Below are 15,100 nucleotides of genomic sequence, written 5' to 3'. Positions count from 1 at the left end.
AAGTTTGGGGTTTGAGTCTTGTATATGGAGAAAATACATGTTAGGAAAGGTTTACCTCATTAGTGGGCCGACTCGGCTTGAACTGAATTAGTCAGGATCTGTTTGATTTCTGGATACTAGAGTACACACCGAAAAACACCGTTGTGTAGCTTCGCTTTTTTTTTTTTTCAGTAGTAATGAGGATTTCATAGCTTTGATTCTATACTTGATTGGGACCTCCATCGCACAAGTAGATGACGGTCAACTTATAAATATCTATACACATACATAATATATTTGATAAAAATTTCCATAGATTTTGTATATATGTTTTCGGTATGAATTCTGATATTCAGAAACCAAATTGGATCCCGACTAGTCCAGTCGAGCCAAATCGGCCCAATAAGGGGTAAAACTTTCATAGCGTGAATTTTATTCATTCAGAAGACTTAAACTAGAAACCTTATTTAAGGGGAATATAAGTACTAAACCACTTAAACCAATCCATGTTGATATTTTTGTATATATCTTTGGTTCTATATATAATGCCCGAGGGAACGATGAATCGATGATGATGTTGTGATTTATGTTATTTATTAATCGATATATGGAACCTACATATACAGGAGACTTTTTATTGCTAATATATTTTTTTTTTTGGCTAAAGCTTTTATTTCTAATAATTGGTGATTAGAATTCATGTATGAATGAATAAAAAAAAAGTACGTAAGGAGATTTATAACTCACCGGAACGGAAATGAACCAAGAGAGAGAAACATGAGAATGTGTGAAAATATGGGCAACGAGAGTCATGCACTGAGGTAGAAAATCACATAAACTTAAGCCGTGAAATCTTTATGAATATCAAAGTATAAGAAAATTTCAGTCGATCAAGTTGGATTTAGAGTTGGACTCATAACCAAGGATATAACAAAGTTGGATTTCTCGAGATCAATATAAAACCGCGTAAATAAGTGAGTGCGTGCAAAGAAAAAGAGTACGCGAGGTGCTGTTGATGTTAAACTTGGAGATGAGAATAAGGTGCGGAGAGCTTGGTGAGACATACCATGTCGACAGTTCAACTGAATTAACGGAAGATTGAGGAAGCGATCCTTCGAGTTTGGACTTTGGGGCTATACCATCCATCATATATATTATTGCTTACACACGCAAGACCTAGAAGGAACTCTAGCTAAGACATATATATAGTGGGTGAAATGTCAACGTCCTAGTCGACATTACACAGCAAAGATTGCACTTATAATCAAAGATGTAGCACGCGTTAGGATTGATACTCATTGTAAGATTATTTATACCCTTTATTAGTAAATATGATTTTTATTTTATTGTATTAGGTTATGGTCATCCATAGTAATCGGAAAAAAAAAAAGAAGAAAAAAGTTGAACCACTATAGTGATGCACGTGTCTGTTGCTCAACTAATTGATGCTGACACGTCAGCAGAAGAGAGTTACACAGGGTGGCCGTACATTTCCAAGCATGCTCTGAATTAATAATTAGTGACGATATAAGAATAAGCTTTCGAGCCCTAGCAGCCAAGCCATTAGTTCAGCTAATAAGTTCGCTTAATCCTCTAGAGAATGGAGATGGATTTCTTGGATTAGGCCTCCTCATGAATGGCCCAAGCTCAACACTGATGGTGCATCTAAGGGGAGTCCGGGATTTGCAGGTGCGGGAGGTGTGCTTCGAGACTATAATGGCAGATGAATGAATATTTTTGCTCATAACATAGGAGTATCCTCGGCCATGGTGTTCTGAACTATGGGGTGCCCTCATAGGCTTGAAATATGTTTGGGATCTCCAGCATATAAAAACAATTTTGGAAGTTGATTCGGAGACGGTATGCGATCCTTTTAAGTTCAGAGGATAGGTGTGCCCCACACATTGCTCATCTTGTTCAAGCTATTAGAGGCCTAATTAAATAGACCTGATCTGTGGAGATTCAACAAACTTTTAGAGGGGAGAATACATGAGCTGATTGGATGGCTCGTTTGGCAACTCAACTACCCTTAGTTCACACTTCTTCCCTAGCCCACCGGCTGGCATCATGATCCTACTCTTTGGCGACAGTTGCTTTACCCCGCTCTTGCTTGATAAAATTATTTCTTTTCTTATTTTGTTGTAATCCTTTCTGAGCCTTGGCTCCGAGTAGTTTACCCAAAAAAAAAAAAGGCTTCATCATTAGAAAACCATCAAACCCAATTCTCAGTCAACCCTTTAATAATTCCCATAGACTAATTGATTTCCTTCCCCTCAACTTGCTTTACACAAGAAAATCACTTTCAATATTTTCCTAATCAAAATTCTAATACGAAATATATTACCTCCGATCAATTTCTTCAGCGAATTTCACAGTCTATATTTCTCGTTCAACACTTTACTTTGAGGGGAAGGGAAGCATCACCAAGATATGGTTAAGACCGAGTTATATAAGTTTCCGGCGAAGTCATCAATAGTTTCCTATTGTTTCCATGACTTGGCTGCAGATTTTTAAAGCAATGCTGAAACCACGCAATCAAGAAGTCTACTGCTATAAAGATAAATACAATGAACAAAACAGATACCATCCCATGGCAGTTTTGCACTATGGGTCATCATGCATATTTAATTATATAAGGCAAGGCCAAGAGAATGATGCTCCGTTTAGTTTTATAGTAGGATTTTAAAATCAGATTTTGATTTTGAAAAAGAGTGATATAAATTAGACCTACCATTTGACTTTGTATGAATTATTTTGTTTTGTTGTGGAAAAAAGTAGTATAAATGGGATTCACTCTTTGAATTTGTATGAGTTATTTTGTTTTGTTGTGGGTAGAATTAAATTAGAATTGTTATTCTAAAATTTCATCAACAAACCAAACAAGCCCTGAACAACACTATACGTATATATATAGGTATGTCTGTATTGTATGCCTATTGCAATTACAAATTAACTTTGAGCAAGAAAAATAAAACACAACAAACTTTAACTACGAAACATTCTCTTCTAAGCTTCCAAGGTAGACTTCATAGGGTTAACATGGAAGCACAAACTGCAATAAAACCAATGGCCCCTGGACAGAAAAACCCCTGCAAACATAATTAGCTAACACCATATATATATATATATTCTGTATTATACAGACCAGGTTTACAATGATTTATACTTGTATTATATACTTGTATACATATAGCAGCACTTCTATATGATATTTGTATATATGAATCAAGGGAATTTCCAAAGTTCGTCAGTGCTTTCAGCAGCAGAATCATCACCGCCCACATCAAGCCGAGGAGGGCTAAGAAGCATCCCTTCTGCCATATTCATCAAAATATTTGGCATGTCAAATATCAATTCCTCATCGAAAAACTCATTCGCTACTGCATTACTATGTCCCTCAGATGCCACTGGAGCCGGACTAGTCGTACTCTCAGCAGGCAGTTGCACGTCCCGCTCCCCACGTCTAATCAATGCATCTCTGGCAGCCCCAGCAGCAGCCGCTGCACTGGCAGCCGCTGCCTGGATGTCTCTCGGGGAGGTGGAGGCTGGCATCGGCAGGGAAGAGGCTGACCCGGGGAAGTTCAACTCAGCCTCCTTGCCCTTCAGAGCAAGGGCAGCCACGTCATAGGCAGCCGCTGCCATCTCAGCAGTGTTGAACGTCCCAAGCCATATCCTAGTCGGCTTCTTTGGCTCACGGATCTCAGAGACCCACTTACCACTGCTCCTGCGCCTCACTCCTTTGTAAGTAGGGTGGCGGCCAGTCGCCGGTAGCGAGGAGGCATTACTAGTAGTACTACTGCCGCCGCCGCCACTGCAACCACTGCTGCTGTCACCACTGCCACCCTCTGTGTTCGGAGGCGCACTCGAGCTAGGGTTTGAGCTATGCATCGAACGAGAGGATAGATCAGTTCCAACTTAATTAGGATGATTATTAGATGATGATGCAGATGACGATGATGAACCATCGAAGCCATAGTTAAATAATATATGTGTGGAGGTAGAGCTGATTATTGAGAGAAAATCCAGGGAAAGAAGTGCAAACCAGTTGGGATGGAAGAGATGAGCTCTGGGGTGTGGGAAGGAATTGGGTTGTCAGGCAGCTTCGTCGGTAAGTATGAATGGGTTGGACGGCTCTTACATATATTATCTCTCTGGGGGCTGAGAGAAAAAGAGAAAACTGCAGGCAGTGCTCAGTGCCTTGACGTCAAGAACAGTAACTTTGTGGATTAAATCATCAGAAATTTTGCGGATTCTTTTTTTTTTTTTTTCAGTTGAAAGCCACGGGTGTCCTTGACCTATAGTTGTATGCTGAGATTAGTCCCATTCTAATGTCGGCTCGATCCTGGTCACGAGATGCATGTTTTCGGTATGTTTCAGACTTCTGCATACAGATAAAGTTCATATACTATAGAGACTGTGAATCTTTCATCGTGCCGCGTCATCTAGTTAAATTTTCGTGGATTTGGCTAGGCTGTCCTTCGATATCTATATTATAAAGTAGATTTGGTTATAATTAGGAGGGTTACATATGTAATGTCTCTTGATTAGAATGAACGTACGGAGACATCGACATATATGTACCATAGGTCTTTCTAAGATGACATTGTGTCATCATAACTCGTTTCTGTCCTTATCCTATAAAAAACGAATTAAAAAAAAAAACACGTAGAACGATCAAGCAAAGGCGAGGCAGAGGCAGAGGCAGAGTGGGTGGGGCTATCGCCAGTGGCTGGAACTAAACCAGCCGAGGTCCCCGCGGCATGGCACTCCGGCGACTTCGGACAGGTGGTAGTGGCAGCCCTACACCCTAAATGGGTTGGGATCTCAAAGTTTTCAGATCCCCGACCCGGGGTGGGGGTAACGTGTGGCTGGCATCTAGCGAGCCCTGAGGCAGCCGACGACCATGGCTCGACCATCCTGGTTTACCGATCTGGCGATCTCTCCACTTTTTTATTTTTTTATTGATCTGGTGATTTTTTATTTATTTTTTATTATTTTGATCTGTTGAGGGAAGACTGCCCGACCCTCTTGGTGTTACAAGGAGGTTGGCCTTTTTATGTCCAGTGAATTTAATCAACTAAAGCAGAAAAGGTGTGCTTTGAGCTCTAAGAATGTTAACAGGAGTCTGCCTACTACTGATGTGCTGTTAAAGGGAAGGGTCCTTTTGCCTGGGGGGGTGAAAGGGAATTTGAATTATGATGGGACTGGCTCCGTGCAAAGGAAAGAAGTAGAGATCGGTTTGATTTTTGCAGCTACGCCAGAAGTCGGCATACGCCTTGGCAGTTGACAAAGGCTTGAAGCTGATTAAGCATAAGAGGTGGTCCTCTGCTCCTCTGTCACTTTGGAATTGGATTCAAGTGTTGTTTATGATGGAAGAATTGAAGGCTGCCCATAGAGAATTCAAACACTGATCACCAAGTTGAGGAGGGAGCATAGTCTGATGGGTCATATAAAGATAAATTTGATTAGGAGAACAACAAATAGTTGTACTGATTGTAAGTAATTAATTTTCAAGTATTTACTTCTCCTAATTCACGGGCTTAGTTATTTTGCAAATATGCTCGAATACTAACCACCTAGCTGAAAGCACTAAAATTTGAATTATTACTATTTGAAGTACTGCAATTTTCTTGTATTTAGTATTTTCGCTTAATCATTTAATACTTTAAAAGCATATCTGAATACTAACATTCATAACTATAAATACTAAAATCAGATTAACTTTAGTACATTGCTAGTAACTGAACTACCAAAGTTTTCAAATATTTAGTATTTTAGTTACACTTTTAGTATTGTAAACAGAGCATGTAAATATAAAATAATCTTCACAACAAGAATTACTAAAGCAAACCTAATTTCGGCACTTCATTCATTCATGAAGTGCTACAATTTTTAAATATTTAATTTTTTAGCTCAAATATTTATGCTGCGTTTGAATTCAAAATAACATTTTAAAATCAGATTTTAATTTTGAAAAAGAGTGGTACAAATTGTTATGTATGAGATCCACCATTTGATTTTGTATGAGTTATTTTGTTTTGTTGTGGAAAAAAAAAGTGGTATAAATGGGACTCACCTTTTAACTTTGTATGAGTTATTTTTGTTTTGTTGTGAGTAGAATTAAGTTAAAGTTAGATTTTAAAGTCACACTGGAAAACCAAACAAGCTATTAGTATTTCTTAATTTCAAATAACCAAAATTACTAAAGTTAAGTACAGTACATTCTAACATGGCACAATATTATGGTGACATATCTATATTTTAGTTCAATTGTTTAGTATTTTTATCAACGATGTCGTATTTTAGTTCAAGTGTTTAGTATTGAACTAAAATATCAAATATTTCAAAAAATATTAAATATTTGAACTAAAATGCTGAATATGTCACAATGACACCCTACTAAAATCAATCTTATTTTTGTACTTCAATAGTACTTGAAATATTGTAATTTCCAAATATTTAATACTTTAATTTAAACGTTTAATATTTTTAAATACAACTAAATATTAACCTTCATAACTAGAAGTACTACAGTAGATCTAATTTCAACACTTTATTTATACTTGAAGTACTGTAATTTAGAATGTTTATTATTTCGGTTCAAATATATAGTATTTTACAAGTACATGTAAATACCAATCTACATAACTTAAAATACTAAAATCGGTCTAATTTCAATATTTTAGTACTCATGGTACTAAAAATACTAAAATTTTCGAACATTCAATATTATAGTTTGAATGTTTAGAATTTTTATCCAGAAACTTGATGTAATTGCAATAATACTTATGTTGGTATTTAATGGTACTTGAGTATGTAGCGCAATTTTCAAATATTTAATATTTTAGTTTAAAATGTTGAAAATTTTGGATGTACTCATAAGTACTGACATCAATAACTAACAGTAGTTAGATCGGAGAAAATTCTAACATGACATCGAGTCATGATGACATGTTTGATATTTCAATTTAAGTGTTTAATAACTTTGCTATTGTGATGGAGAATTCAAAATATTAATTATTTGAATGGAAAGTAGAAGTAAAGAGCAATTGTACTAATCATGACTACCGGAAATACTAAACATTTGAATTGAAATACTAAACATATAAATTGAAAGTATCACGTGAATTAAACATTTTTTCGCTTTTGTATTTCAGTTTGTTGAATGACTCTTTGTTAATGAAAAGGAAATTCATGTGCCGCAGCGCCATGCACACGTCTCCTTTTTTTTTTGGATGGAAAAGATATATTTTATTAATCAACATACATAATATACATTAAACGACCACATGATACTGCCGGCACCTAACCCAGCCACCATACTGTCAAAATCTATCTCGGCCATGACACTGCCAGTGTTTATCCCGGCCATAGATCTACTGGGTAACAACATATCCTTTACTACAAAATCAACATGGAAACCAAAGCGCACATCGTACAGAAACCGATCATAATCATATAATGCCGGGCAGATCAGACTCGATAACAAATCTTCCAAGACTAACCAATCACATACACAAGTTAAACAAATCAAAAGCTCCTCTAAACAGACACCAAGGAAAAACAGAATCAAACACGACATCGGCATCGGATTATGCCAGTAAATCATCGATGGTACGTCCAAGAGGCCAAAGTTTTTAACTTGGGGCGGAGAACAAAAAGAAGTGACCATGAAGGGCTCCAAAAGAGTCGCGCTTGAACATGCCTGGTCCATCAAGGCGTAAACTGAATTGATGCTAAGCTGCGGGTGAATCAAATGGCAGAAGATCGGGGTGGCCTGCACCATTGCGCGGTGGTAGATCGATGGTGGGTTGGTGAGATGATCGGGATTGGGTCAATGGGATGCGACAATCGCAAAGAGAGAAGAAAGAAAAGAGTCTTTAGTGGTATGAAAAAGATGTTGTTAGCCGTCGGGCTGGGCACGGCAGCGGCAGCGAAATAGGGGAGTGGGTTACTAGTTCTAGAGTTTAGGGGGAGAGAGCAGAGAAGAATAGAGAGAACAGTGCCATACACGTCTCATTTGATAGGAAAATCACCATAGAATAGTAGATATTTATTTTGGAAGGAGGTTGGGGGCCTGACGCTTATTTTATGTAATTCTCATTTGTTGTATTTTTAAATATTTATTTTGTAATTTTTGTTTGTTTAAAGTTTTTCTTATTTTGTTATAAATTCAGACAAAATTAAAATGAATATATTTTTTTAACATCCATGAAATTTATTTTTTAAAATTTTTATTTGCTAGTTTTCTAATTCTCTTAAGATTAAGATAAATGTAAACATTATGTAATTTTTATACATTTATAAACAGAATAAAAGTTCAAATTAAAACTAAAAGTAATCTTCTTCTTTTTTTTATATTAAAGATAATAAGAAAGGGTCCGGCATGGAAATGAAATGGGAAAGAAGGGGTTGGGGTGGGCCCAACCCCTTTGCTACTGAGACCCCCTTTCGCCCGAAGATTTAAAAAATAAATAAAAAGGGTAGACGCTTTTACGGCCGGTCTCCATTGTGAGCTGTTGGATCTCTTGGTGAGGAGATCCAATGGCTAGAGACTCTGTGTCAGCATGATATAAAGTCATTTTAAAAATTTTTATGTATCATATATATGTGGCTGGTGAACCACGATCCATCATATACATTTCTTCTTTCCACTGGGGATGTCAAATCATGCGCCACCAATTCCCATATGGTTTCTCTTCTTCCCTTTCTATATATATATATATATATATATATATCCAATCCATATCTATGTACGGAATGTTTGATCAATTTTGATGGAATTTATTAATGTACGGACATCTGACGTACTATTGAGAACATCCATAGACGGAGAAGTAAACAACTCGTGTAGGGTTATATAAACCTGTAAGATTTGTATTCTTTATGAAATTTGGGTTGGATTAGTTCACTTGATATTTATGGGCGAAAGGCACAGTTCAAAAGTTTTTCTTATGGGTTAAAAAAAAACCTTTATCGTGCTATATGTGCCCGTTAACGTATTGTAACAATTCATATGGCAACTCCAAATATGAGTAGTCGACTATTAATGATTTGTGATTGATTGTTCCCTTGTACTTCGGAAAACGGCTTTCACTTCTAGAATACCCAGCAGTTCCATCTCTTTTCCTATCTCAATCATCCACCATCTATGATCCCCGCTCATATCGATAAAGTCCTGCATGCACTAGTTATCACCTGATAATTATTAGTACAATTGAATTAAACCTAGTAAACTAATGGAAGAGAGACGGACATCAAAATCCAGCACACCACGCGAGTATATAGGATTCATGAAGTGAAGGCACAGGGCCAATCTTCATTGTCTAATTGTACGCATTATGTGAATTATATATATATATATATGTATATGTATGTATTCGCGAATTCTCTCACATCTTTTTGGTTCATAGCTGGAATTACTATATACTTTCTCCAAGACTTGCCATGACATGAATGAATTTATTTGAATAACGCTTTTTCTGAACTTTAATTTGTCATGTATGACAAAGTACAGAGAAACATGAGATCTTGTCTCAAAAAAAAAAAATCATACATTACATGCCATATTAATTCGGCCAGAGACGTGTTCACAAGCTAAGGGTTCTTACCGAGTTCAATCCGTGTCGATAATTTTGCTGTTGAACTGTTGTGATATATAAAGGGGATTGATGATTGCTTCTTGGAATGGAATTATGAATCAATGGGTCATGTCCCAATCTTCCACCTACTCACACAGCTTCAGATACGTCTATAGTACAAGAGGGAGCTTTGTTTGCTGGGTCGAGTGCATGAATTCACCATGATCAAGCCCTTGACCCGATGGGCATTGCCAAGTGATTAACCAACTAGCAAGCAAAACCAAACCAATTCCTCTTCTTAATTAGCCAATTTCATAATAAACTAATGAATTGTAAGGCATCAAGGTGGGCACTGTTTGGTTTATCTCTTTCCCTTTTTGCCATAACTGAGGCAGACAAACAAAGATCGATTTCTAAAGCATGGTCGGCTCCCCATTATCATGTTAACATTAATATAAAGTTTTCTACTAATAAATAATGACTATCCCAGCTGAGCTTGGAATAGTGAAAAGATGTTTCTCCTAATTATACTTGAGCCTTTTAAGATAATTAATCGATGGACTTACGATACATATGCTTTTGGCGATATCTTTTTTTTTTTTTCCGATGCAAAAGGGGCTAAACGCCCGGTACAAAGAAAGAAATTAAATTATATAAAGGTGGGGTAAGGAGACCCAAGATAGATCTCATAATAGGAGTAAATGAATTCCTGGCGACGGGACGGCATGAAGATGAGAGATCAAGGGATTGTGTAAACTCCACCGGACCATCTAGTCTGCGCACATGTTGCCTTCCCTGTAGGTGTGACTGACCTTAACTTACCATTCTCGCAAGAGAAACTCCCGAATTCCTCGATGAGCGGGTCAAACTGTAAGTTTGCCGTGGTCGGGCTCTGAATGAATCGCACGACAACCTCCGAGTCAAGTTCCAAGATGATCCTTTGTAATCTGAGATCCCAAACGTATTGCAGCCCTTCCAGCACACCCCAAAGCTCCACTACTATGGACGATGCATAGTCGATATTCCGCACGTAACCGCCCAGCCAAAATCCATCTGCATCACGAACAATTCCTCCGGCACCAGACAGTCCTGGATTTCCCCTTGAAGCGCCATCAGTATTTAATTTGGCCCACCCAGAAGGAGGACGGTGCTACCCAATACACTTTCAGCATTTTCGCAGCTTTGCAAACCCCCGTTCATTGTCGCCCGTCGCCTTCTAACTCTCTACCACCCTTGATATGGCTTGGCATTCGTCAGACGGTCGCACAAAGCCTTCCTTGAATAAATTCTTGTTCTGTCAATTCCATAGGAACCAACAGGCTATTCCGAATGTCGCAGCCCAATGATCATCACTACTTGACAGATTGCATTCGAGCCATCGTTGCAGCGGCATGACGAAAAAATCATGTTGGTTGCTTTGCGGGACAATTCTCCACCAAACCGCCTGCGCCCTCGAGCAATCTCGGAGTGCGTGTAAGGTCGTCTCTTGTCCACGGGAGCATCCCTCACAGAGGGCTGAGCTAGTCAGGTGGCGACGTGCCCGATGCTCGTTAGTTAGAAGGCGCGCATGGGCAACTAACCGTAGGAAGGTTCGTACCCCGCTGCGGTCCCCTCCAACTCCAAATTGATTTCCACACATGATCTTCCTCAGCCCAACCAGCCTGTGCGAGAAAGCAATACGCTGTCTTGACAGAGAAATTGTCGGTGGGTTCAAATGTCCAATAAAGGGAGTCTTCACCCTGATCCCTTGCTGGAGGTCGGTGCGATGCAATGCAAAGCAGCTTTGTGTGACTGTGGTAGCCCTCCATCAAACTATAGTACCAAGTCCCCGCGTCTGTCACAAATTCACATATCATACGTCCCCGGACAGTCGATTCTACTGCTCGGGCTGCATCATCTATCAAGGGCCCGCATCCTCGAACCCATCTATCCTCCAAGAATCGAACCTTTGTCCCATCACGGATGGCCCAAGCTGCCTCACTTGCCACACGATTCCAGGCTCGAGCTATTCCTTTTCCACTGCCAAGAATCGATCGTCGAAACTCTAAGTTGCAAGGAGGCATCGAGTATATCCATGTAATTGCTTGCGAATACCCTCACCCATAAAGAGCCTTGATTCGTAATTACACTCCATCCCTTCTTAGCAAGTATGGCGTCATTGAACAAAGACAAATCCCGCAAGCCTAGTCCCCCTCGAGCAAGCGATTGCGTTACTATCTACCAGTTCACAAGTACTCATATTTTATTAAGACAACTTATCGCTTAGTTTAGGCATTCCTAAAAGGGAACTTGCTAGGCTTTGCTAGACATATTGCATTCTAAGTGCATCAAATTTATAATTGAATTCAAGTGCACATATAATCGATTTTAGAAATTGAATTCACCCGTTTCTTCGACATTGTTGTGTCGGCCTAGAGGCATCTCAATTTCAGTCGGGGTTACTTCATGGTGACTCGCAAATTGCTATCTTAGGAGTTGGCTCAATTTCATGATTTGTTTGAATAGAGGTAAGCAAAAAGAGAAGGAGAAGATGAGAAACATGGTATGAGGTCTGAATCTTATTATGGGATTATGCGTGCTCATTTATTAGTTATTAAAACTTTTTATCTCATGAGAAAGAGGGTGTAGTGCAGTGACTAACACCCTCACCTAATAATCTAGAGGTTCCAGGTTCGATTTTCATCGGTGGGGCTACCTGTGCTCCTTTATTTAGATTTCCTTTTCCATTTCCTTGTATTCGGCCATGAGTCTCCTATTGCAATCAAAATTTTTATTTCATTTTATTAGGTTCATAAATGTGACCAACAAAATAAAAGGAAAGGATTTACATGGGAACATGCATGGGAAATTTTTTTAATATGATAATGGGATTTTTGTTTTTTTTGGGTAATTTTTTAGGAGGGGTACAACATAAGAACTTCTCAGGATTTTCGTTTTTTTGCATTTGGACATTCCATATATGATCGAAGGTTTTCTTAATGAATAATGTTCTTCCTCCAAATTTTATTCTTCCATTTGAACATTTCCATTCAACTCTCAATCTCTCGGAAGGTCTATTGTTGAATCAATTGTACCATACAATCTAGGGGTGTGCACGGATACCGAGTATATTCGAAACCGGTCGGAACCTACCTGTTAAGGTGGGGGTCCGGTAGCTCGTATTGAAAATAGAGTAGGGTCCATGTATTAAAATAAGGAATCGGTGAAAATCGATTTTAATTCTTGCATATACGGTACCCAAAATCGGAATTGAAATCGGAATCGATACCTCGACCTGGATAATAATTTCTCTCATTATATATATAGTTATATTTAGATATTCTTATATTTTATTTAGATTTCCTTTTCCATTTCCTTGTATTGGGCCATGAGCGTCCTATTGTAACCAAAATTTTTATTTCATTGTATTAGGTTCATAAATGTAACCAACAAAATAGAAGGAAAGGATTTACATGGGAACATGCATGGGAAATTTTGTTAATATGATAATGGGATTTTTGTTTTTTTGGGTAATTTTTTAAGGAGGGGTACAACGTAAGGACTTCTCAGGATTTTCGTTTTTTTGCATTTGGACATTCCATATATGATCGAAGGTTTTCTTAATGAATAATGTTCTTCCTCCAAATTTTATTCTTCCATTTGAACATTTCCATTCAACTCTCATTCTCTCGGAAGGTCTATTGTTGAATCAATTGTACCATACAATCTAAGGGTGTGCACGGATACTGAGTATATTCGAAACCGGTCGGAACCTACCTGTTAAGGTGAGGTTCGGTAGCTCGTATTGAAAATAAAGTAGGGTCCGGGTATTAAAATAAGGAATTGGTAAAAATCGATTCTAGTTCTTGCATATAGGGTATCCAAAATCGGAATTGGAATCGGAATCGGAACCGATATCCGGACCTGGAGAATAATTTCTCTCATTATATATATATATATATATATAGTTATATTTAGATATTCTTATATTTAAAAAATATAATCACTAATTTTAAAAAAATATATAAATTTATGTCGACATTCTATTTTGTGTGATCACTGATTATGGATGAGATATTTTCAGTTTTATTTAGCAAGACAAAAAAATTTACAGATTTCAACATGGTACCAATAACCTATGGTATAATATAGGTTTCGGTTCCAAGACTCAACATGGTAAGGTCCAATTTCAAATCTTAGAACCTGTCCCTTATAGGATAGGGTCCGGATATCGTGAAAGTGAAGGGGTACTCGGACCCCCACACTCCTAATACAATCAAAATAAATTACCCCAATTTGTAGTAAGTTACTTGAATTTCTAGTAAATGAAGTAAATTACTACCAAAAGAAATAAATTTACTCAGATTCCAAAGTAAATTACACATCTTGAAATAAATTATAAATGAATGTGAAATAAAATACACGGATTTCGGAAACTTTACTTAACTTTTTAGTAAAATACTTAACTTTTACTCATATATTTAGTAATTTAAGTAATTGTATGGTGCAACCAATTTTATCGATTACATCATAAAATTTCCCCATTCTCTAATGTATTAATTGAACTATACCCACGCTAAGCATGAAGTTACACAAACATTTATGATATTCATTTTTTTTTAAAGTATCTAGTAAAGCCCAAACCCGTCGTTAATTAATTACCAATTAGTGAAATTGAAAAAAAGAAAAATAGAAGGGGAATGATGTGAATTGGCGAGAGAGGAGGCGGAGAGAGAGAGAACGAGAGGAGTTGTGAACTGTGAATTAACAAAATATTTAAAAATTATCAATTTATCTTTAACTTCCTTATAATCTTATCATTGTTAAGGTTTTTCACCGAAAAATGATTGTTGATAAACTTTATGTTTTTTTAACAATTGTTATTTTTGACAGAATGAAAGTTAACCAGCTACTTACTTTTTTTCAATTTGTAATATAGATATAGAGGTAAATATAAATAATCAAGTGGATTGGTTGATTTGTTAATTCTAAAGACAGCAAAAGGTAGCCCTTGGGTTGGGAAGATAAGAGCTTACACCTGAATATTAACAAAATAGGCCCAACTTCTCGGTCTCAGCAATTCGGCCCAATGGGCTTCATCCGTAAACAGCTTCATTTTCGTGTCTGAGCCCAACGGGCATGAGATTGCACCAACTCGCTCGACTTTCTCTGTCCTCTTTCCATTTTTTAGTTCTGGTCAAGCAGTTCTGAAAGACTTTTGATTTATTCTCAGCATGATTTTTTTTTTTTTTTAATTCTCCGCATGATGACATTGACCACGACTTTATGCACTAACCATGGAAGGACTTTATGCAAGAACCAGAAAGCCCATCATCAGTGGTTCAATAATCCTGGTGACTGGTGAGAAGCCATAGGATATCTTTCTGCTGCCTTTCGTGATTCCCTGCTTCATCTACAAGAGAATACAATGGCCGATCGTCGCGCTCCTAGCAGCTCCTCATCCTCTTCCTCCATCCCAGTTCCGGCAGGATACGAATACGAAGTTTTCTTGAGCTTCAGGGGACCGGATACACGCACGACATTCACCGATCACTTGTACC

At 37.7% G+C, this 15,100-nt stretch overlaps 1 protein-coding gene across 1 annotated transcript; it reads right to left on the bottom strand.

The window, feature by feature from the left end:
• Positions 1-2,785: 2,785 nt before the first annotated feature.
• LOC116197118 (ethylene-responsive transcription factor ERF024-like) lies at positions 2,786-4,359 on the bottom strand. Its single transcript, XM_031527144.1, has one exon. The coding sequence runs from the start codon at positions 3,865-3,867 to the stop codon at positions 3,205-3,207; it is 663 nt and encodes a 220-aa protein (XP_031383004.1). The 5' UTR covers positions 3,868-4,359; the 3' UTR covers positions 2,786-3,204.
• Positions 4,360-15,100: the final 10,741 nt, after the last annotated feature.

This window comes from Punica granatum, chromosome 2 (assembly GCF_007655135.1).
Source record: "Punica granatum isolate Tunisia-2019 chromosome 2, ASM765513v2, whole genome shotgun sequence".
Lineage (NCBI taxonomy): Eukaryota > Viridiplantae > Streptophyta > Magnoliopsida > Myrtales > Lythraceae > Punica > Punica granatum.
The sequence above is the reverse complement of the archived record's forward strand: the minus strand, read 5'-3'. Positions and strand labels throughout refer to the sequence as shown.